Below are 25,121 nucleotides of genomic sequence, written 5' to 3'. Positions count from 1 at the left end.
TTCTTTATGAGCTTGTAAAAAACTCATTGAATGTTATGTATATGTATCTGTAGAGTAGGGTAAGTGTAGTGTAGGTAAGTGTAGGCCCACAGCACTTACGCCACATGTGTCCCATTATACACCATTATACATCCTCCCAAGGAGTTGTTCTCTAGGTCATCGTCCATCCTGTACTTTCCAGGGAGGTGGACAGGACACTCTGTTATTGACGATAACTCCGGACACTCGCATAGGACATGCCTGACAGTCTCATCTTTCTGTTCACACATCATGCACTAGCCCCATATTATGGAGGTGTTTCCTTAGTTGACAGTGACCAGTCAGAAATCCTACTGTTAAGCGTAGATTTTTCCTGGTCATCGCTAGATATTCCTTCGGCGCCAGCTTCCCAGGGTCGTCCAGGGTGATCCTGGCTAGATTGCATCCTTTGACTCCATCCCATCTCCTTAGGGATTCAGCATGGATGTAACTTTCGGCTAGTTCCTCAATTGTCGAAGTCATAAGGCCATAGGCACCACTGGGTCCTAAAATTCTTAGTCCACCGGCTTTCTTGGCTGAATGACAGTCGGCAATGCGATTACCTTCACTCCTATCGTGCCCATTAACCGACTCTGGTACCAGTCTGCTGTCAGTGCAGATTGTGATGTTTTTGCCAGAAATTCCTTTCCTGCTTATTTCTTTTGTGGGGATTGAGATACCAGCCAGTTCTGTTTGGACCACGCTGATATTTTTCCCCTTTCCCCACCTGATCCTTAGTGATCTGGAGTACATTCCATATCCTGAGCCTTCTTTGGTTTTTGAGCCGTCTGTATACATTTATAGCATCTCACTCTGTGTTCTGTTTCATTTGTATTTTGTGGGGCTCATTAAACACAAACCTAGGTTCAATTGCATCACTTGTTAACTGCAGCAGAGGTTGCGCAGTAAGCGCTTCTCGCCATAGGCTCAGCCTCGATTGACCCATTTCTACTTCGAGGTTTACACCAGCCGTGGGCAATCGTAAAATGACCATTAAGGCAACCTTCTCAACGTACAGGTCCAGAGGGTTCAGACCAGTGGTTGCATCTGATATAATTTTTGGATGGCCGTTGCGTGTACACTGAATGTTTCGAAATTTATGCTGAATCATTGAATAAGTTTTTATTCAATATGAGTATTGGGTATATGTGAAAAAAACCCTTAATTATTGGAATCAAAAGTAAACAAAAAGTGGTTTTTGTTTCACAATAAATGGCTCACCATCTTGTGTGTTCTTCTCGAACAGAAATCACAGCTCGGATTCACCGGGGCATCGTTCTTGTGAGCCTCCAGAGGTTTCCTTGAGGCAAACGCTCCTACTCGTATCGAAGAGTGATTTTTAGCTTATCTAAAACGGTTGGTTAGTTTTGAGGACTTTGGATGCTTCTTCTCATTTGATTCCAGACATGTTTGATGGTCCGCTTGCAGTTTGGAGTGACGTATCTGGACATCCAACACATCATTTACGTACCTTTGGGTGGTCGTGGATATGTTGCGGATGACTACAAGGTCTGTACGATCTTTTTAGGGCTGTTCCACCCCACACTATTATTGATCCACCTCCAAATGGGATCCTTGAAGATAAGCAGCAGGAAATAAAACGTTCATTCCTAATTTTGTATACTCTGGCCGGACCATCATTACCAAAAATAGTCAATTCCAAAGGTACATTATTATATTCATCATAGAACTCATTTTTGTACATGATCATCATAAAGTAGTGAGCCTTCATTTGCTTTGGGGAGTGTATTAACGATCAAGCAAATGGTACCCACATTCACATGTGAATCTCAAATTTGGATTATGGGACTGAATATTTTGAATTTATGAGAGTACATCTATGGCACTATCGTGAATCAGAACTATAAGAGCACTCATTTGTTTTATATGGGTAACCTTAAATCTATACCTCTGGAGAAAAATATCTCCATCAGTCCTTGAAGGTGGTGGGGGAGTATACTCACGCTGTCGATATAGAATTTGGGATAGATGAATGTACAACAGTCCGTCTCAAAGAGGATGATGGTACAACGATATGGAGATCATGGATATGATAGCTACGACAGATCTGGTCATCGAAACTGTTAGGAAAGAACAAAGTTGCTGCTATAGATATGCTTGCCGTTCCGATCTTACTCTATTCCTTCGAACTTGAGGGGAGCTGTATCAACTCGAGGAGAATATTCGAAAAACAATGCATCTCTATATGAGTTTGCATCCAAAATAATACGTTCCATGACTATATTTCCTCGACAAACGGGGGATGGGACTTGCTGAAGCCCATCAAGTTATCAGAAATCCGGATTCCCTTCTGTGTATGGTCCTCGACCATGAGAGATTAGGAGTTGGAGCATTTTTTTTCAAGGTGGCTGCCCGAGCAGCTGATGACCTCGGTTCAGTTTTCGACACTGAATGACACCGTCACCTTGTTGGGACCCATTTTGTGAAGACAAAAATGAAAGCTGCACTGTTCACTTACTTCTGCAGCAAAAAAGATGAGCCAATGCAACATTGAAGAACTTGGCTCATCAATGAATCTGACCTTAGATAAAGTTCTGTTTCTGAAATGAACTTTCAAAAACAGTTTTTCTGAATGAATTTCGGTTTGTGTTCAATACGGTCTCCCAGATGAGTCAAGTACCAAATTTTAAATATACCAACAACTCTAGCGGGATCCAGATATTTTAACCAAAGTTCCGGAATGAAAACTTGCCCTATCTTGATTTTCCTTATTCATATTTCATTTTTGTCTACTTTTTGGTATCACAGAAAGCATATTTTTGATATTTTTTTCCAGTTGAAGCTCATTTGGACTGAAATATTACCATGTTGAAAAATTTTCTTTTTTATTCTTTCTACTACACCCCTCCCCAAAAAAACAAGACAAATGAAAACAGTTCTTTTCTCTACCATTCTCTTCGATTTGATTGCCCCATGAAAGCCCACAATCTAGATATAAACGTTGAAACTTCAACCTTCTTCGTAGAAATCAATTGCCACCAATTTGTCACAAAAACCTCTCTTGAAGTAGAATTTTCCGTTGTGTAGGGAGTTTCATAATTAAAATCGATTTCGATCACTTTGAAAGTCTATTTTAGCAGTAAAGCTCTCTCCATCAAGTCACACAAAGCATAAAATACCGTTTTCCTGCACTACCTAGAAGTTGTCTTTTACAAAACTAATGACTTTTCAGGGTAAGTGAAAGTGAAAATATATTTCCTGTCTTTCAGAGTAATTGGCTCGTTTCATTTCCAATTTTTACATGAGTTTCATCTGCGACCGTTCACGAGTTTTCGTATAAAAGCCTGTTCATTTGACGAGAGACTAATAGAGTAGCTGAGAATTACAATTGTTCGAGCAAGTCAAGAGTAACTTCTGGCAATATTGACATTCCATCGACCAATGGTGGTGTATCAACTGATTTGAGTTTTCTGTTGATCCCATGGTTGATGTTTCTCTCGAATACTTTCATCATCAACGCTGGTGTTCCACAAGGATCCGGCAGCAGGAGGTTGCATATCTCAATGAGGATCTAGAGGTGAAAGGTTGGAGACTTGTCTGTCTTCTATAGATACTTTCACGGAAAGTGTTCAAGTGACTTGGCACATTTGATTCCACCAAGAGTAGTACATATCAGAAATTTGCGACGGACTGTGACTGCTCATCGTTTTGAAGTTCAACTCAATACACCTCAACTCCACTGTTCAAGAAGTCTTTCATTTGGAGAACTTCGTTTATGTGGATGGATTTGTTCTTCAACGATTCAAATCCAATGTGAATTATTACTTTCGCATAGGCACCGCTCTTAGAACGCCTAAAAAAATGTTCTGCAGTGCTTGTGTTTTGTCTTCAAGAAAATTCTACCAAACTCGTTTCCTTCAAACTGCTCATCAGAAGAAAATATCATTTGTGTTGCTTCGGTCATGAAGAAGCAGAATAGTCGAGATCTGTTTGTAGAATTGATGAACCTTTATCTCATATTGGCTTTATGTGTAGCAGATATTCCTGGTGTTTTTTTTATTTATAGGGAAAACTGAGTATATCGATATATATTTAATGACATAATTTCATTAGTGTAATATGTGTTCTTCATTCTTAGGTGGAGCCGAAATAAAATCATCTTGTCATTATGCATTCATAAAAGAATTGCATTAAAGACATCAATAGACCACAGAATGTATGAATAGATGATAAGCAATCTCAATACAGAATCATTCAGATTGGTGTACCACGAGGATCCACTCTGAAACCTCAATTATTCACTATATACTCTAAACGCAATATTTCCTATAAAACTCTAGCTCGAATCGGCGCAAAGATTTTCAACAACTTACCTTCCTCTATTAAAAGCTTAAAACATGAATGTACTTTCAAAAAAAAACTCATAGGATACCTGGTTGAGAAATGTCTATACTTTTCAAATACATACTTTCAATTTGAACTTTTATTTGATGTGAATCTGTATTTCAATATTTCGTGTATTATGTATATGCATATTTATTATGTAAACATGTTTTCGTAGTGTTGTATAATCCTTGATGTACTGTTATTTTCTTTCTGTACATTTCTTCATTTAAATCTCGACCGTGCTACCATGCGGTTGAAACCATGACTCTTTCTTATGTAACTGTGTGTTGCTTTGATTTGATTCGATTTAATACTCTTCAGGTCTCACGGATTCTCCAGAAATTTTTTCTGCACATCTTCATTCTGACTATAAACAAATTTACCATTTGGTGTTTCTCTGGAAAATAAAAAACAGCTGCTCTTTTTGATCAACGAAGACATTGATGCTTTTATCAAATCAACTACAGATCACTGTTTGAAGATGAATGGAAGTGAATCTGTCATTATTGTATTCGGATCGAAAAACCAGCGTGATTCGTGCTAGGTATTAATATAAATAGTGACAATCAACCGCATACAATGGTTAACGGGGCTAAAAGCCTTGGTATTTGGATAGATGAAATTTGAGATACGAGGGGAATATCTGGGGTCACAAAGAGGGTATTCTACTCCCAAATTAATATACGGCGATAGACAATGTCTAACACATTCTGTGAAAAGTATTCATGTCGAAACACTAATATTGTCATTGTTCAATTATAGTGATTCTGCATATGATTAATGTTCAACGAGTCTATACCGTAACAAGATTAGAAAGATTTGTTGAATATGGCTAATGAGATATATCTACATAGCTCGAACCTTTTTCACAAAACTATTATTAAGAAAAAACCCTCTTACCTACATTAGTCTAATCAACAAGTTAAAAAATATGAAAAATAGAGATAAAGGTTCTAAAAATATAAGCCATAGCTCATTCGATTCGGAATCACCTCTAGAAAAATTTTTCCAGAGGATTTTGGTGTAGGTGAAAAATTGCAATTGTTATTAACAAAATAAGATTAAAAAAAAATAGTATTTAGTTTTTCGTTAATAACTCAAAAAATATTATTATATTAGCAATTTTGAAAAAAGCTCGTTAAAGAGGAGAAAATTTACGATAAAAAATTCCTGAATGTCGAAACTCTATCTCCATTATTTATAATTTTAATTTGACGTTGAAAATAGGGTTCCGCGCGGCTGTTATGGCATAAGCGCGCTGCCGCTAAAGAGGGTTTATCAAAAGAAATAATTTTTTTTTAACATGAAATGTCATTTTGAAAATTCGAAAAAAATCTAGTATCTTCTCAACACTTCAATGAATCGAGTCCCGTAGAAAAAAAAATTCATCACCATTTTTTGAAAAGTTTTTCAATTGTTAACTAACAAATTTTTTCCCAATCTCCGTTGGAATAAATAATGGGATGAAAGGTATTACTAATTGGCCTATATAAATTTTAAACTTCGTGGAGCCCTTTTGATATATATACTTCATGCGATCCTGCGATAAAAGTTCCTAAAAATTCAATAACTTGTTAATTATGATTTTTTATAACTATTGCAAAATAAAATATCTAAAAATTGTTAATAAATTTTTTTTTTCAATCGATATTTATCTATGTCTGTTTTTACATTGAACAGTGGCAGTTATCAACATAGGATATGAATTTTTCAAGTAATTTGTTTATTAAATTGTTTTAAACAAATAGAGAAATTCAATATTTTTGAAAAATTTTTTTGCTACATTGTTGTTTAGAGATCATGATGATTAAAAAAAATGTTTTTTCTTAATTTCAATTTTTAATTTTTCGAAATCGATTTTCTTATACTTCGATTGTTTAAATGATTAGTTGAAAAATAATTCTGCTTTTAAAAATCATAATTCACACTTTTGAATAGTTTGTCAAAAAACATTTTTTTATTCATTATTTGATTATTTATTAGTTCAATACTTTGTTATGAACAAATATTGACAAACGTTATATTTTTTTTCTGAAGCAGAAGAAAAATATAAAAACAGCTATATATAAAAAAGTGCCCCAATTTTCTTTTATATATTATAATACTTATAATATATATATATATATATATATATATATATATATATATATATATATATATATATATATATATATATATATAGCTGTTTTTATAATTTTTTTTTCTGCTTCAGGAAAAAATATAAGGTTGGTCAATATTTGTTTATAACAAATTGTTGAACTAATAAACAGTAAAATAATGAATAAAAAAAATGTTTATGCCAAACCATTCAAAAGTGTAAATTATGATTTTTGGGATTCAAAGTTTGAAAATGTCCTTATAGGACGAAACTGCAGTAACGTTAGTTACAAATAAATGTCGTAAAAACATAGAAAGTTTCATTTCTTTTTTCTTCATTAATTAATCAATTGATTATAAAAAATTAAACTGTTTTGAGCATTTTTTCAAAGTTTTTTTCTTATGAATACAAGTATTCTACTTAGAAAACATACACTTATTTATTTGCATGCTATTTCCTGAGCTTTCAGTTCAATAAATGAATAAAAAAATATATTGTTTTCGTCAGATTGAACGAATCCCTCTAGATAATCGTCAGATTATGAGACAGCATGTCTAAAACATAAAGATGAACCATATATATCTTAATCTGATGCGCTTGAGTATTTCAGGCAATTTTTTTGCACATTTTAATAATAGCCGCGAGTTTGCGTCAGATCGAAATCGTCAGATTATTGAATGAGAGCTTTTTTTGTTGCACTCAACTCCCCCTTAAAAAATCTGACGCGCTCGATTAATTTTTTTTTCTTTTCACTTTTAACCCTTACGTACCATCCACATCATGCAAACGGTCAGATTAACATACCATACCATACCATTATCAAAAATACATAGGACATTGATGCTATCAATATCTGATGCGCTCGAGTATGTCCATGCAACAGTATTTTTTGAATATTTAAAAATCTATAGCCGCTTCCCCCACCGATGAAAAGGTATATATTATTTTACTTTTTTTTTTCTTATCATCTAAGCTTTGCAACCTAATATGTCTCAATGACGCTCGAGTAAATCCCCATTTTGCATCGTGGGCTCCCCTGTTATTCCAATCAGCGTTAAATCGTTTTCACCCAAAATGTTATAAAAGACCTGAAGCAAGGGAACTCATTCGCTATTATTTTTTGTATCAATATCATTAGCGACATACAGTCCAATACTGGAATATAATTTGCCAGTTGCGTCGTCTGCAATCATCGTGTATATATGAAATTGTGATGACTTCATGAGAACTTCAATAACATCCAATCGAATCAGCTGATGTCTACGTTGCGTATAATGAAGTAATTTCGTGGTTTGATGTATAAAATCTCAGGGGAAAATACTGGGCTGGCATGAAATGAAGGAAATGACCTCAATGGATGGAAGATGTACGGTGGCTTATAAAAACTCACTTTTTGAAATTTGTTGGGCAAAAAACATACGAGTGTTCATGAACAGTGACTTCCTAAATGTCATTGAAGTTTGATAATGAAAAACTTTTGACTGGTGCATGAGCAATTCCTAGCATCTGACAGTTTGGAAATCAGAAAAATGTTTGAATCAAAACAGGTATAGAAGAATATGTCTGTTTCTGTTTAAAAATATAAATGTCATAATTAAGTAATACAACCGTAAAGAAACTGGTAGCCACCGCAAAGTTTCTAGCATAATTCCGATTTCAGTAAATCTATTCACTTTAAGAACAATTTGCATACCACGATTTTGAAATTTTTGTAATTGAGATGTTTGATTTACATCAAAAAAGAAAATAATAAAAGCACAGTAATCAAAATGTGCTTGGATAATCGCATTGTACACAGTAATTTTAGATTGTGTGGATAAATTGCCAAAAATTCTTGCAAAGAAATATAGTTTTTCAGATATTTTTTTACATATATAATCGAGATGATTGCCAAAAAGTAATAAATTACCTAACTGGAATCCAAGATATTTGATACATGATACAATTTCAAGGTTTCATTATCGATTTGTAGATTCATTTCATTTAAATCAAGGTTGTTCCATTAAATTTTGTTGTAATGATCTTTTCTTTAGTTTTCATTTTATTCAGTTTCAATTTATTTGCCATGAGGTACTCATTTACATCCTTCAATGCGGCATTCATTTCATCAATAGCTTTATCTAAGCTTGTATCATCTGCAAATAGTGTGTCATCTGCAAATAAATTTATAAAATCAACATTTATAAACAAGTTTATGTCATATAAGTATAAAATGAAAAGCAGAGGTCCTGAAACGATACCCTGAGGCACACCTGTATGTATATCCAATTCCTGTGAGATATTATCTTGAACTCTGACTTTTTGCTTTCTATGGGATAAATAGTCAGATAACCATTGGTAAACATCACCATCAATGTCATAACCTCTTAATTTTATTAGAAGAATATTACGATCAATTGTTCCAAACGCCCTCTTCAGATTAAAAAAAACAGCTACTACAAATTTATTGTTATCAACTTCTTTTTTGAACTTAGGTAAAGTGAGTTGTAATGCGGATTCACATGAATACTTTTTATGGAATCCAGATTGATTATTTATTAAAATTTCATCTTTTTCAACATGATCAAGTACCTGCTTATAAACAGCTAGTTCAAGAATTTTTTCTATTGGTCTATATTCACTGACCTTGATTGTATTGTTTACCTTTTCAATGGGAACTATAGTACTAACTTTTAAAGGATTTGGAATTTTAGAGGTTTGAAGAGAAGTATTTACAAGGTTTAAAATTATATGTCCACATGTTTAAAAAATGACTTTGAGCATAATGGAATTTGAGATCTCATGCACATTGTTTTTGTTGTCTAAGGAGTTAACAATTAGGCGTAATCCATTCATTGTTAATATGTGAAACTTGGAAAAATTTTATTATATATATAATCTTTATTATAATTATCTAATTTCCAATCTTGAACATTATCTATACTTTCAACAATTTGCTGAATACTAGTAATGAAGTAGTAGTTAAATTCGTTTACTATTTCAGTTTTATTATCAACACCTAGTTTGTTAATTCAAATTCTATACAGCTCGGAAAGTTTTGTCAATTCATGTTTATTAGCTTTTTCAATGTGTTCCACATCAGTTGAGAGTTATTTCTATACATATCTGCTCTATCGAAGAAGTATTGTTTTTTCTTCTTTTTTAATAAATTTACTACTTCATTTCTCTGTTTATTGAATTTTTTCCATTTGACATTTTGATTCACCCCTATAGTTTTAATAAAATCCTTATATATCTGATCCCGTTGTTTTATTTTATTATGAATTCCGTTGTCAAACCATGGAATGTTACTTTTATAGTGACAGACTTGAATTGGTGCAACTTTATGGATAACTGATTGACAGTTATTAAGTAAATTGAAATATATGACACTAATATCGGTTGAATTTAAATCCCAATCACATGAAATTAAATCTAGTTTTATTTTATCCAAATTTCGCTCACTGAAGATTTCTATAATTTTTGATAGAAATGCTTTCACTTCGTTTGTTATTTTTGAGACAAATAGACAATGAATGGTCACTTATTTTAGGAGTAGGATGGACAAAACAGTTGGCACAATTATTTTAGTTAGTACATAATCAATTGGAGTTTCACTGTTAGTAGTAATTCTGTTAGTATCCAGTATATCTTCAGTAATGATACATTTTTAGGAGAGGAAGGTTTTGATTTTCTACTTCTTCATTTTCATACAATGTTGATCATGCAGTGATTGGAAAATTCTATTGTTGCGGACTTTGGTGGTGTCATCAATTCAGTCATTGACAGAACAGAATTTTTTTACCAAAGAAACACTGCTCTATTGACACATGAAACTTTTTTCCATCCATCTTCTTCAAACCAACAGAAGTTGCTTTACTCAAAATGTCTCTGTCTCTGTTTCACTATCACTGTCGTCTTTTAAATCAATAATCAATTAATTTTCACCATTAATATGGAAGGGTCCAATCTTCATTTAGTCTTTTTCAACTGAAATTACTTTTTTACTCTTTTTCTGCCAGACTTCTTTGGTAATACTAGATATTTCTTCTTCAATTAGCTCCATTACCTTCTTATCAGATTTTGGAAAATTATTTTTACGCATGATTCTTTGTTTCAATTTCCCCCAAATCAACTTCATGGGATTGAAACCACAAAAAATAGGGGGAAAGTCTCAGTACGGTGTCCATACCTTTCAGCAATACTTTCAGGGGCATACATTTTTCAAATATTTTTGTCTGTAAAATTTCAACTAGTTGGTTTTTGGTATAGTAATCTTCAAAATACAAATTTTAATCCATTGAAAAACTTTGTATTTCATCTCTCCTCTAATTTTTTATTCAGTACTTTGATGAGCTGTCGCGAATGATAGGAAGCGTTGTCAAGAACTATTACACTATTCGCATCCAAATTTGCATCCATCTTTTACTTCCTCCGCAATACACAATGATTAGTCGCGATCCTTTGTTTGCAGGCATGTTAGGCGTACACATTCTCGTTAACGCAGTTTAATGACATATTTTTACACAAACACGTTTCTGAGAGAATGATTCTGGGTCAACTTCGATTGTTTTTTTATATCTATTGATTAAGGCCTCAGCTGTCCAAACCGAATCGGACGAGCTTGAGTCACTATCACGCTTTAATATTAATGGTTTCGGAATTAATTTGTGGTTAGCCAGTTTTAATCTTGTGTTTTCTCTAGCTTCCAGGTTCTCGTTATTCTTCCTACGCATTGTCTTACAGGGGGTTTTCAATCGATAGATAATTGCCCGTTTGATAGCCTGCTAGAAAGCAGGCTGTTTAAATCCGACTTTATCGTTATATCTTACACCTTTCACTAATGAAATATGATTCTCGAATGCATTACATTATCCAGATATCAAAATATTTATCTCAGTCACGTTTTTTTACTAACAGATGGGTTTCCGATCGTCAATACGAGTTATATTTATTCAGAATGTTCATTGATATTCAAGCATCGGGCAGTTTTTGTGATACCGACTGGTGATGATTTTCTGTATTTTCAAATATTTCACTAGTTCGGACTTCCATTGTCTACTATGTAATGGGTGTTTTTTATAGAGGTATAGAACTTTAAGTTGGCATTACTTTTCAAGATGGCGACCAATTTAATAGCTGTCAAGTGATTTATCCTTAGTTTGGTTTGGCAATTCATCATGAATAGACTCACGCCTGAACAACGCTTGCAAATAGTGCAATTTTATTTCGAATATAATGGTTCTGTGCGGAAAACGTATCGCGCACTACGTCCATTTTATCGTCGACAAAATCGTCCATCAGAGCAGCTAATTCGATTAACCATGGAACGTTTTCGCACCACGTTTACTCTTATTGATGACTCGCATCCCCAGAGACGCCGTACGGTGCGTACAGAAGAAGCTTTTGCTGCTGTACAGCGTAGCATTGAGGAAGACCCGGAGGAGTCCATCCGCCATCGAGCACAGGAATTGGATCTGTGTCCATCCAATTTATGGAAGATTTTGCGGAAGGATCTTGGTTTTCGTGCTTACAAAATTCAACTCGTGCAAGAATTGAAGCCAAACGATCATCAAGTAAGGCGTAGATTCGTCGAATGGGCCCAAAACGAGATTACCGTTGTTCCCAATTTTCATAAGCAAATTTTGTTTAGCGATGAAGCGCACTTCTGGTTGAATGGCTACGTCAACAAACAAAACTGTCGCATTTGGAGTAAAGGTAATCCTCAAGTGTATGTCAAAACACCGTTACATCCACAAAAACTGACTGTTTGATGCGCTTTATGGGCTGGTGGAATCATTGGTCCGTACTTTTTCAAAAACGATGGTGGCCAGAACGTTACAGTCAATGGTGATCGGTATAGAGCCATGATTACTAACTTTTTCATTCCTGAATTGAATAACCATGATGTCCAGGAGATGTGGTTTCAACAAGACGGTGCAACATGCCACACAGCTCGTGCCACAATAGATTTATTGAAAGACACGTTTGGTGACCGCCTAATTTCACGGTTTGGACCTGTGAATTGGCCTCCAAGATCTTGTGATTTAACACCGCTAGACTACTTTCTGTGGGGCTATGTAAAGTCATTGGTCTATGCGGATAAGCCACAAACGCTTGACCATTTGGAAGACAACATTCGCCGTGTTATTGCCGATATACGGCCACAAATGCTGGAAAAAGTCATCGAAAATTGGACGTCCAGATTGAACTACATCCGCGCCAGCCGTGGCGGTCATATGCCAGAAATCATATTTAAAATGTAATGCCACAAGATTATCTTTCGGATAAATGAAATTCATGTCAATCGAATAATTCATCGTTGTTTTATTGCAACTTAAAGGTTCTATACCTCTATAGAAAAACACGCTTTGAAATGATTTGAAATCCCTGAAACAACTAAAGAAGAAGAATTAAAAATGAATAGCTGAAAATAACAATTATATTAAGCAAAATAAACCCGAAATGAGTGATGACATCACCCGAAGACGATTGTAGATACTAACAATCGAAACGTCGAGAACTAACGTGACTTCATTTTTATTATTTTTTTTTTTCATTTCTTTATTTCTATTCATTCAATTGTTTTATTTTAACTTGTATTTTATTTCACTATTATCTCATTTTAGGTTTATTTTGGTTAATATAATTGTTATTTTCAGCTATTCATACTCAATTCTTCTTTTTCAGTTGTATCACGGATTTCAAATCATTTTATATAGTAGACAATGGAAGTCCGAACTAGTGAAATTCATCATAAAACATTGTCAATCACCTTTAAACAAATTTTGAAATATAGTAAAATGAATCGGTATTGTGGTATCTATTGAAGAAAATGCAACAAATAAACATTGTTCTAACTACAATCATTGGAAATGTTTACTTTTAACTTGAAATAACCACTGCAATAATAACACAGCGTAGATCCACTGCAGTGGATCTACGCTGGAATAATAAAACCTTTATTAACGTACGGGGCCATTGCATGGGGACCGAAAGTTCTACAAGCAACGTCCATCCAAAAATTATATCAAATACAGCGAATGGCTTGTTCAAAGACCACAGGAGCCATGAGAACAACACCAACCGCGGATAAAGAATTAATAACTGGTCTGACCTTTCTGGACCTGTACGTTAAGGAGGTTGCGTTAATGGCCATGTTACGATTGCGCACGGCTGGTGTGAACCTCGAAGTAGAAATGAGTCAATTGAGGCTGAGCCTATAGCGAGAAGCGCTAACTGCGCAACCTCTGCTGATGATAGACAGTGCAGCAATTGAACTCAGGTTTATGTTTAACAAACCCTACAAAATACAAATAAAACAGAACCCAGAGTCAGATGCTACAAATGCACTATGATACATACAGACGGCTCAAATACCAAAGAAGGCTCAGGTTGTAGAGTTTACTCCAGATCACTGAGTCTAGTGATTAAGTGGGGAATAGGAAAAATACCAGCGTGGTTCAAACAAAACTGGCTGATATATCAATCGCCACAAAAGAAATAACCAGAAAAGGGTTTTCTGACAAGAAGATAACAATCTACACTGATAGTGGATAAGCCCTATTAGCCTTGAACAGACAACGTAGATAATAAAATTATCCTAAGGTGTGTTGAAGGGCACGACAAAAAAGAAGGTAATCGCATTGCCGACTCTTCAGTCAAGGAAGCGGCTGGACTAATAATTTTAGGACCCAGTGGCACCTACGGCCTGATGACTTCGACAATTGCGGAACCAGGCAAACTTTACACCCATGCTCAATCCCTAAAGAGATGGGTTGGAATCAAATAATGCAGTCTTGCCAGGATCACCCAGAGCGACCCTGGGAAACTGGCGCCGAAGAAATATGCGGCGATCTGTTTTAAAATCTGTTTTTCCGTTAACCAGCTGTCGCACCCCTACGAACGACAACCCTCAGAAGTCGAAACTTGTGCGAGCTAAGGAGGTCTTACCTTTTGACGTGTGATTCCTAACACGGGTTGGACGATAGCAAGTGAAGATCGATCGTTCAGACTAGGGCTTGAACCACCGACCAACACGGCAGGAAAAACCTACACTCTTACTACAGTAAGATTTCTGACTGGCCACTGTCAACCAAGGAAACACCTCCATAATATGGGGCTATTGGACACTTCTCTATACAAGATGTGTGAACAGGAAGATGAAACTAGACGGAAAAAAAAAGTTGTTGGATGAAAGAAAATTCACTTCATTCAAAGAAATAAAAGTGTCATATATGCACAACAAAATATTTTGTTGATGCAAGAAAAAAGAATTTTTGACTCTTGACAAATATTTGATTAAAACAATTACGTCGATCAGTTATTTCAATTTAACGAAGAATTGAATTCAAGTGATATATTGTCTAATTGATAGCGAGAATAATTTAGAATAATTCGAATATTTTATTGAACAAACGAAATTCAAAGATGTGTGAAATAGTGGAACTGATTGAAATAACCAAATGTATTTTCTATTGGAGTAAAAGTTATGTTGAAGAACATAACATATCTGCAGGATGATGGAGAACTTTGCTTGTTTTGATAATGAGAAAGTTTCCACTGAAGTGATGATTTTGTTGAACAAATAATGAATAGTAGTTGAACGAACAATGTTTATTCTCATTGTGAGTATCTTGCTGATAGAGTAAAGCATTTCGAAAGTTCAAAATATGTATGAATAATGATGAACCAAATGAAATAAAGTTACAAATCAAAATCCTTTCCTCTTGTTTGGATTTGGTTATTGGATTCAATCAACCAAATATTATACTAATTTGAGTATCAGCATCTTGTTGGTAATAATGGAGCTTCAGATCGGTTCTACTGAAAATTACTTTTCTCTTCTCTAAAACTTCAATATGCTTTTACCATCAAATATTTTCCCATAAAAAATTATTGGACCATCGATTGTTGTCATCTCCTGCTGATGCTGTAGATAAAAAGCATTACGTAGTTTTAGTATTGAGAAGAGTACTTTTTGGCAGAATCAGAAATCCAGAAAGTCAGTGATTGAATTTACATGAATCTCCAATTAAAATAGATCAAGTTTTCGAATAATAATGAGAATATATTATAGTTTGTTCAACAACCAAATTTCTTAATACATGAAATACAATTTGTAGCATTTTCTCAACTGGATTATTGATCCACTTACGGATCACGATTTTTTAATCAGTCTTGCGCATAATATTTCATGTTCAATACTGATTATGTGAATGCCATGGAAAATTTTTCAACATGGAAATGAGCAAAATATAAATAAAAATCGAGAAATTTCAGTAACAAATTTATTCAAACAATTAATAAATTATAATAGACTTCTACAAATATTTAAATGAAAATATAAATTCTTCACAAATGGTTAATCCTAATCTAGAACATTAACATATTTCATTATTTATTATTATTATTGGTGATATCTACTAAAGAACAATTAGAGTCGATTTCGAAACCTTTCACTGAAGTAATTTTCTAAAATGAAAGAGAACAGAGATTAGTGATTTTCTACATTTTCGCAATAATACTATTGGATCAATTCCTACTAACTAGCTTGAATATTACCTCATAGAAATATAAAAATATAATTATTTTTTTTGTGCAAATCCAATTTAACAAACAAAGGTATCCTTATTTTTTGATAATAGAAAAAAAAGCAATGACGTACTTCATCACAGAAAAATTTGATTAGAAATTATATATGATTCCCAATTTATTCCATCAACGGCTTTCTTGATTGAATATTTTTCTTTCGCCAATTGAGGGAATCATTTCTTAGATTTTTCCATCAGTAAGCCTTTTAGCTATGTCTAAGGTTACATTATTTTCTGTTTGAAAAGTACATGTTTTGAGTATATTAGTGGGAGATAAATAATATATGTATTTTTTTTTCACCTTTCAAAATGCCGATCAGGTCATTTAATCGCAAGTTATTAAGAAATTCCCCCATGTATGAAAATGAAAGAGATTATATTGCATGTTTTGAGTTCGTGCAGTTTTGTTGGATGTCATTATTTCTGTAAATATGTTACAAATAACTTTCCCTTTTTCGGTCTTACTGATTTTAATAAAATAATACATGAGAAAACTGTGATTATTTCACAATGTTCTTTAAAAGAAAAATCTTAAAATGAGGTTCCTTCAAGTATTCAGTATATACTATCATGATGAAAATGAAATCATTGTTTACGGTGCCATTCAATTATTTTACAATTTGAAATAAAGGTACAGTTCTTCGCTGACATTGTATACCTACACCTATTTCTGTGGCAAACACCTTAATTGTATTTAATCTCAAAATGTCCAATTCCTTCGTATCCAAAGATCAAAGGTCAACTAGGTACCCAGTGTATGCATACACCTCTCAATGATAATCATTTCACTCGACAACTTCTACTTTCTTAAAAACAGAATTGAAAACATCGAAGCTTTCCTTCAGTCATTACATTAAACAATAAGAACTTCAAGCCACTTTTATAGAGAATAGCTGTCGAGAAAAATATATGGGCACTTGTTTGAAAAAAACGATGTCCATTTATCCAATACATGCTATTCATAATTATTTCAAAATATAGAATGAAAGAAAGTATATAAATATCAACATACCTGTGAAAACACTGAAAACCTTCAATCCACGTATATTCAACAAGAAACTGTAAACTTCTTCGTCATTTCCTTGCAAAACACAAAACACATTTTTAATTCTTATTCCATTCGTGATTAGTTGACGGTTCTTGCGCAAACGCAAATGGTGCCGACCGGCACTCTATTCCTTAAAAGTATTTCTACTATACCATTTCTTTCAAGGAATAATTTAATTTTTCAAACCAACAAATAATAAAAATATTGAAATGAAATTATCCATAGTCTTGAAATTATGTGTATGTATTGTTGAAGTGAAAATAAATATTCAGCTGATTCAATTATTTATTAGTGTTAAAACAGCACCCCATACTGCTAAACTGAATTGGAAAGTTTTCATTCAACAGATGTACTTTTGATTTGATGAAATTATATTATTTGACTCAGCCGAATTATTTTGCGAACTCAATAAATGTTATTCAACGAAAGTCATTTTTTGTGAAGGAAAAAACTCAGTTTTTTATCGACCTTTTTTTTTGGGTAATGGTTACCTTCCACAAACTGAAAAAATATAAAAATATATAAAAAATATAAAAAATATAAAAAAAATATAAAAAAATATAAAAAAATTAAAAAAAATATAAAAAATATAAAAAAATATAAAAAATATAAAAAATATAAAAAAAATGTAAAAAAATATAAAAAAATATAAAAAAATTTCATATTTCAAAACTTCTTTGACATCTGTCGAAGAAGTAAAGAAATAAGCTCTCAAAAAAGGAATAACTGCATATTTATTCGAATTTTTATCCATTTCTGAAGACGGAGGCAGATTTTGGCCTCCGAAACGTAAAAGATAAGTATAATTTCTTAATATTTTTTGATAGGCAAAATTGTGAAATACGACAAGTTACTGATAAATAGAAGATTTTTCTTTGTGAAAAATACTTTGATTTTTACGCAGTAACTTATCGGGGTAAACTAAAATGTTTGCCCTTCGACACTTGTATAAAGTTCTCCATTATAATTTTTATATTTTTTCAGATTGTGGAAGGTAACCATTACCCAAAAAAAGGTCGATAAAAAACTCAATAAATGTTATTCTTGAAATAATCTACAATTCATTTGACTGAGTAAAATACCTCTTGAATTGAAATTTTAGAGAAATTAAAATAAGAATTTTATTTTGTCTCCGCAAAATTATCATCTAATCGAAACGATACACACGTCGTTTGGAATAAATGATATTTAATCACAATGATGAAATAAATTAGACTAAATATATTATAAAACTATAATTCTTACTTTTTTACGAAATCAAATGGACACGTATTAGCAGGTTGTCATAAAAAGCAAACATTTATTTGTTGTCTGAAAGTTCGAACGTAAATTGTACCTTAAAAACAATTTGATTTATTTTAAAAAGAGTTGAACTCAATAAAAATACTTTAAAATCTTCAAATTATCTTGAAAACTAATCCTTACAAAAATTTTCTTTTAACAGAATTATAAAGGTATTCGAAAGACCTTCAAAACAAGATGCCACTCGACCTACTTTCCCTATTCAAATAAGGGTCGTCGGACGCACCCCTCCGAGGGGGTGCGTACTACAAAAAATCTGATTAGTCTGAAAGGTGTCCCCCTCCAATTAAAAATCGACGTGTTCGAGCTTTTTTTAAAAATCTTACTTTTTATATTCAAAAACGGCTCTGTTAAGTTTTCGTTGTTACACACTGTATAATCTATCTATTCTGTTTGAAATCTGTTTTTCCGTTAATCGCCCCTATACGAACAACAACTCTCAGAAGTTGATAAACTTGTGCGAGCTAAGGACTAACGAGGTCTTACCTTTCAATGTGTGATTCCTAACACGGTTGCAGAATCATCCCCGCTTCAAACAGATGAATTCTCTCGAGAAAAATATCTGGTCGAGGCGGGAATCGAACCCACGATCTTCCGATCGTGAGTCGGGCGCACTACCACCGCGGCCAATTCCATTAGTAATAATATTTATCAGTTGTTTGTTTCATTTGAATAGTTTTCACTTCGAAACATTAAAATAATTGTTTCATGAATACTTTTTTTAACCTTTCGTTACTTGTCTCTCAAAAATCTGGTCATATCAAAAAGCCCGGTAAGATTTATCTGTTTATATTGATCTACTTATCTGTATTCACTACGGCCTATAATTATTCGTTTGGAAATATTTTTCATGAGCTAGAACAGAGTGATCATCAAGAATATTGAAATTTTTATTCATCAATATCAATTGATGAGTTTTCTTTCGAATTTGATTATCTAGATTTCAGATAATGCAGACATTTTTCAAAGAGTAAAAGTTTTCGACAAATCAATAAAAAAGTTATTCATTTGTAGGAAAAATTTGAGAAAAACTGTGGAAGTGTTATGTAATACAAACTTATATCACTTAAAATTTCCTTAATTCAAATTACTTGAAGCTGAATTTCTTATAAAGGAGGATTGGAATTGGTTTCGCCATCTCTGAGTCAATGAATAAACTAAGGCGACCGTCACAACAGACTACTTTTATTATATGTCGTCCGGCTATAGTGTTACAGCTATACTGGACAGATGGCGATGAAGTTATGACTCTGGTTTGTAATACTAAATTATTCTGTTCAAATGTCCCCCTGTCTCTCTGTATTGAAATTTCATCAAAAGTCTAGCACGATTTATATCGGACGGTTACTAGAACTATTTTTCATTATCGAAAAAAATCCTTAGCGAAGTGTTTTGCTTTTCAATATTTCAAATGAATACTTTTTTCTGATTTTTTTTTCATTCATAAATCTTTTTTGAAACTTCGTTATTTATTAATGATTCCCAATGAAAATTGGATTCATTACTGATGAAGAACATTGAAAATCACACCAATTAAACCTGCCTAATGAACACAAATTAATGTTGATACCAAGAAACTCATTAATCGCAAATTATAAATATTAGTTGGTTTCTGGTGTTTAAGTAAATCACTGGCGGATGTGACGAATTGTGAATATGTAATATTGAAACTCGCTATCAACTCTTGTGTAACTATCTGTGAAAACGTACCTATATGAAAGTTTTTATTGACTATTCTGGAACTGTTCACTTTTCACCACCTGAAAAAATTTAAATTGATAATGGATTCAGGGCAAACCTCATAAGGTACTGCGTAAAATCTCCTCATAAGAAACTTTTATGTATTTCATTTCATATTTTGACGTTTCGGATAATTATTATGGCTCCATGATCAGAATTTGAAATCAGCTATACCGCGAGTTTCTTCATTTTTGAAATTTTTGTCGACAGATATCGGAGATACTGTGAAATGAGGTACATGTCAAAGTTATTGATCGACTATCGAAATTTCCGACGTAATACAAGGTGTAACAGTTTATTGCCATTCGCTACATTTCACTATTTTTTTTTAAGATGAGGAGCCAAGTACGATTATTTTCGAAAACTTATTTGAGATTCAATTCTCGCCAGATAAAAGAAAATAAATTTCATTCGAGATCGGATGATGGGAAATCTCTCATTGTTTTCTGGCGGTTTTCCAGATTTGCTGAAATGTGGTAAAACAACTCCTGTGTATAAAAAAACTGTCGTCAGAGCTTTGAAAATCACAGATCAGTCACAATACCGTCAACTTTTTCTAAAATATTCGAGTATTTTTTTTAGATAGATGTCATTTTGTCAAGAATATGATATAATTTCGAGAAACCAACATGGATATTTGAACAAAAATCTACGAAGACTGCGGTGTTTTCTTATTATCAAAAAATAATAGAATATATTGAGGCAGAAGAATGCTCTGTTGGAATCTTTTGTGACTTCAACAGGGCATTTGACTGTATCAATCACGACATACTACTGAAAGAGGTGTATAAGCATGGAATTAGAGTATGTCCTCTAGATTGGATAAAATAATTTAAACCCAAACGTACACAATATGTAGCAATCAACAATCATTTCTCAGAGCAAAATGAAACAGACATTGGTGTCCCTCAGGGGTCCATATTGGGCCCAATTCTGTTCCTGTTCTATGATAATGATTTGGATAAAATTTCTGTACCTGCGTCCTTCACAATATATGCTGATGATGCGTCGTTAATCATATCTGGAATAATGTAGTTCGAAAAACCAACACTACCTCATAGGTGGCGTGGAAACGTGTGCATATAATGAAGATTACAACTTTTACAACTGTTTGACTCGTCGTATCTCAGAAACGGTGGCTCTAGGAAAAAAAAATTATACATTTTTTGTAGTGAACTTTATGATCTACAATTTTCATTCGAGGTTATTTTAGGATGAAACTTACCGTTTGTGCGAGCTAAGGACTTACGAGGTCTTACCTTTTAACGTGTGATTCCTAACATAATGATCATTAGTGGTCACGAATCATGTATATATGGTAATGAGAATCGTTCCAATGGAAGAGACCAGAAGGGCCAAGATCAAAAAAGCACATCAATTTCGGTCAAATGTCAAGGTGCATCAGTAGTTTCTTCCACATGGTCGTACGGTCAATAAGAAGTGTTATTCGAAATGATGCATCGCTTGCGACAAGCAATACGAAGAAAACGTCTAGTATTGTGGAAAATAATTCATGGCTTTCACATCACGATAATGCACTTGCTCAATCATCATTGCTCGTTTGTAATTTTTTGACCAAAAACAACAACGTAGTCATTCCTCAGCCACCGTATCCACTAGATTTAGCCCTTGCGACTTTTTTCTGCTACCAAGAGTGAAGAGACCCATTAAACGACGGCGTTTTGCAACGATTGAGGAAACAAAAACCGCATCGCTGAAAGAGCACTACTCTGGAGGAGACAAAATATGAATTGATGAATAAATAGATATTTTTTGAGAAACATGAAAATTCACTCCTTTTTAGAGCAGACCGCTTAGATCCTGAATAAACAAAGATCTTAACTTTTTTCTGACATTTCTTTTGATAGATTTCCCCAATAATAATGGAGGCTTATGCAATACTCACTCACATGTGCTCATATTTCCCTATCGCTTGAAATATCGCAAGTTGAAGAAGATTCCTTGACATACCACAGGTCAAGATTGATTAGGTCATGAGTGCGGATTATATTTCGAAATAGTTCTCACTTCTACAGTATTTCTATGAGCGTGTTCAGTTGCCTGAGATTGATAACTGAAATGAATCAATTGCTGCATATGACTCAGTAAAACAGCACAAAGAAAGCTTCAAAAAATACCAGTGTTTCAGAAAACGATATTTTTTCTGCGACACAAATCATAGAAATACAATGTCATTTTCCAGAAATGAGTCATACAGCATCTCGAAAATTATATTTCAGGTTAGGTTAGCTCTGAAAATAAGAGGGTCTATTCGACCCTCCACCACAAAATAAACCCAGCTTCTCAACGAAGCCGATTAGTTCATATAGTAATGAGTATTTGAAGTGTGTTTATCCTCACGAACGATATCTTTTCAATGCATAAAAATACTAGTGCGTATTCTCCAGTGTCCTGTTCCGTGTCTTGTCTCACGCAAGCATCAAATAGGTACAGCATCAGAACCTTCTCACTTCCTTGTTTGTGGCACTTTGATATAGATTGCCGGAAAATAAATAATAATTCAAAACTTCTTTTGGACATTTTGAATCTGACAATTCGGATCATAATTAATTGCTACTAGAGATTCTAACTGATCATTTTGTAATCAACAACTCGTTTTGTTTCAATCGACATAGCCTGACAAGAAATAATCCATCGAAATAGATACATATCATATGGTGGATCGTATCTACAATGAAACTGATCAATCAATCAATCAATCAAAATATGCTTTATGATCAAAGAATAACATCTTGTTGACAAAGCCTGTATAAATAAAATAAATTAAATTAAATTATATGAATAACATTTAGATAATTATTTACTTAGTATACATAGTATACTATAATCACTACTTTATAAAATTGAATTGTTAAAAAGTACTCAGTCACTCATTTGAAATTTAAAATGTAACAAACAATACTAGGTATATGATATCAAAATGTAAAGTTTTGGTATATTTATTATTAGTCTATTATATCCGCATAATATTCTTCCAAACTATAATAGGTTCTATCGGAAAGAACTCTTTTTACACCTTTTCTGAAGCCAGTATTGGACTGTATATTTTTGATATAATTTGGAAGGTGGTTGTACATCTTGCAGCCGTTATATATAATGGAGTCCTTAACTAGAGTGGAATATGGTAAAGGTAGTTTGATATGGTCACTTTGGCGGGTGGCATATCTACTATCTGTAATGAAAATTTGTTTATGTTTATAAATGAGACACACTGTTTCAAGTATAAATATACACACTACCGTGAGAAGGTTATGTTGCTTGAAGTAAACTCTTCACGAATCGCGAAATTTTAATTTATCTCAGGGCTCTTTTTTGTAAAACAAAAACACTTTGAAGAACATTTCCACTGCACACTTCCCAGAATGGAATACCATATCGCAAATGTGACTCTATCAAGGAGTAGTATACTGACTTTGCGATTGTGTAACCTAGTTCGTTTGCAGAAATTTTTACAGCGTAACAACCAGAGGACAATTTTTCATTCAGGTTTTTGACATGTTCATTAAATTTGAGACCGTTGTCAATGTATAGTCCTAAAAATTTAGAAAACACACTGTTTTCAATGATCTGGTGTTTGATAGAAATATCAGATACTGCGCATTTGAAGGACACTATCTTGGTTTTTAATATATTGAAGGATGAAAGGTTTGAGTCGCACCACTCTTTAACCTTTATTATATCTGAATTGATGACCTGTTGAAGATCGGCTTCCTTATCTTTATGCCATAGTATGGTGGTATCATCGGCGAATAGTGTGAAACTTCCTGAAATGTCAAGCATCGTCAAGTCATTGACATATAGTAAAAACAAAATTGGACCTAAGACTGATCCTTGCGGAACACCACATTGTATATTACGTAAGTTTGACATTGTTTTTGTTTTTACTACTTGTGTGCGTCCAGATAAATATGTCGTAAACCATGAATGTGCCTTATTTCTAAATCCGTAATGGTGGAGCTTTCGCAGCAGTATCTCATGATTCACACAGTCAAAAGCTTTCGATAAATCACAAAACACAGCCGCCGCAACTTCCCCATCATTGATTCCACTATATATTTCATATAAAAGTGAAAAAATTGCATCATTTGTGTTCTTATTGCACTGAAACTGTTTGATGCTCAATATATCACACGCCTGCAAAAAGTCAAACATTCTTTGCTTAACGAGTCTTTCGATGATTTTGGCTAACGTAGGAATGAGTGAAATGGGCCTAAAATCCCTAGGAGAGCTCACTTCATCACCTTTATAGATCGGTATGACAATTGATGTTTTGAGAAACTGTGGAAAAATGCCTTCTTTGAAGGATCCATTTATCAGAGATACTAGATGGTTCAGAGCATTATCTGGAAGATTTTCAAAGATCCTAACAAAAATGTCATCAAATCCTGTTGCAGTTTTATTTTTAATTGTATGTAACGTTTCTTTCAATTCATCAATATTAGTGTCATACAAGATTAGGTTTTCATTAACATTGAAGTTTGCTAGATTTATTAGTGGATCATAAGCTACGGGTATATTTTTTGTCAATTCATCTGCAACTGAAGTATAATACTCATTCAATGTGTTCGGATTCAACTCCAAATCTACTTTCTTTTTGGGTTTTTTTCCTACAATATCATTTACTATCTTCCAACTCTCCTTTGATTTGTTGGTGGAACTATCAATGCGATTTTTATAATAATTTTCCTTTGCTAACTTTATCAACTTTCGATATAGTGATCTGTACATATTGTAGTAGTTATGGAAAGAATCTGTATTTGTATATTTTCTGATATAATACAGAGATCTCATATCTCTTGCAGAATTCTTTAATTCTTTTGTGAGCCAATGTGAGCCAATGTGAGCCAATAGTGATAGATACGTGATTTTTCAATATCATCGAAGCCTTTGACTCTATATACTGTGAAGTCTTCTAGTTAAACTTGAAATTTGGGACTGACTCCCTACAAACATGATCGAATGGATTGAATGATAT

The 25,121-nt window shown here is 33.4% G+C and overlaps 1 protein-coding gene across 1 annotated transcript; it reads left to right on the top strand.

The window, feature by feature from the left end:
* Positions 1–11,766: 11,766 nt before the first annotated feature.
* On the top strand, positions 11,767–12,216 carry LOC141487383 (uncharacterized). The gene has a single exon (XM_074186340.1). It carries the CDS (start codon positions 11,767–11,769, stop codon positions 12,214–12,216), a length of 450 nt encoding a protein of 149 aa, XP_074042441.1.
* Positions 12,217–25,121: the final 12,905 nt, after the last annotated feature.

The sequence above is a fragment of the Leptinotarsa decemlineata genome, unplaced genomic scaffold (assembly GCF_025532065.1).
Source record: "Leptinotarsa decemlineata unplaced genomic scaffold, Ldec_3_MD MMD2_tig00078422_RagTag_RagTag, whole genome shotgun sequence".
Lineage (NCBI taxonomy): Eukaryota > Metazoa > Arthropoda > Insecta > Coleoptera > Chrysomelidae > Leptinotarsa > Leptinotarsa decemlineata.
Note: the sequence above shows the minus strand (reverse complement) of the source record. Positions and strands in the feature narration are given on the sequence as shown.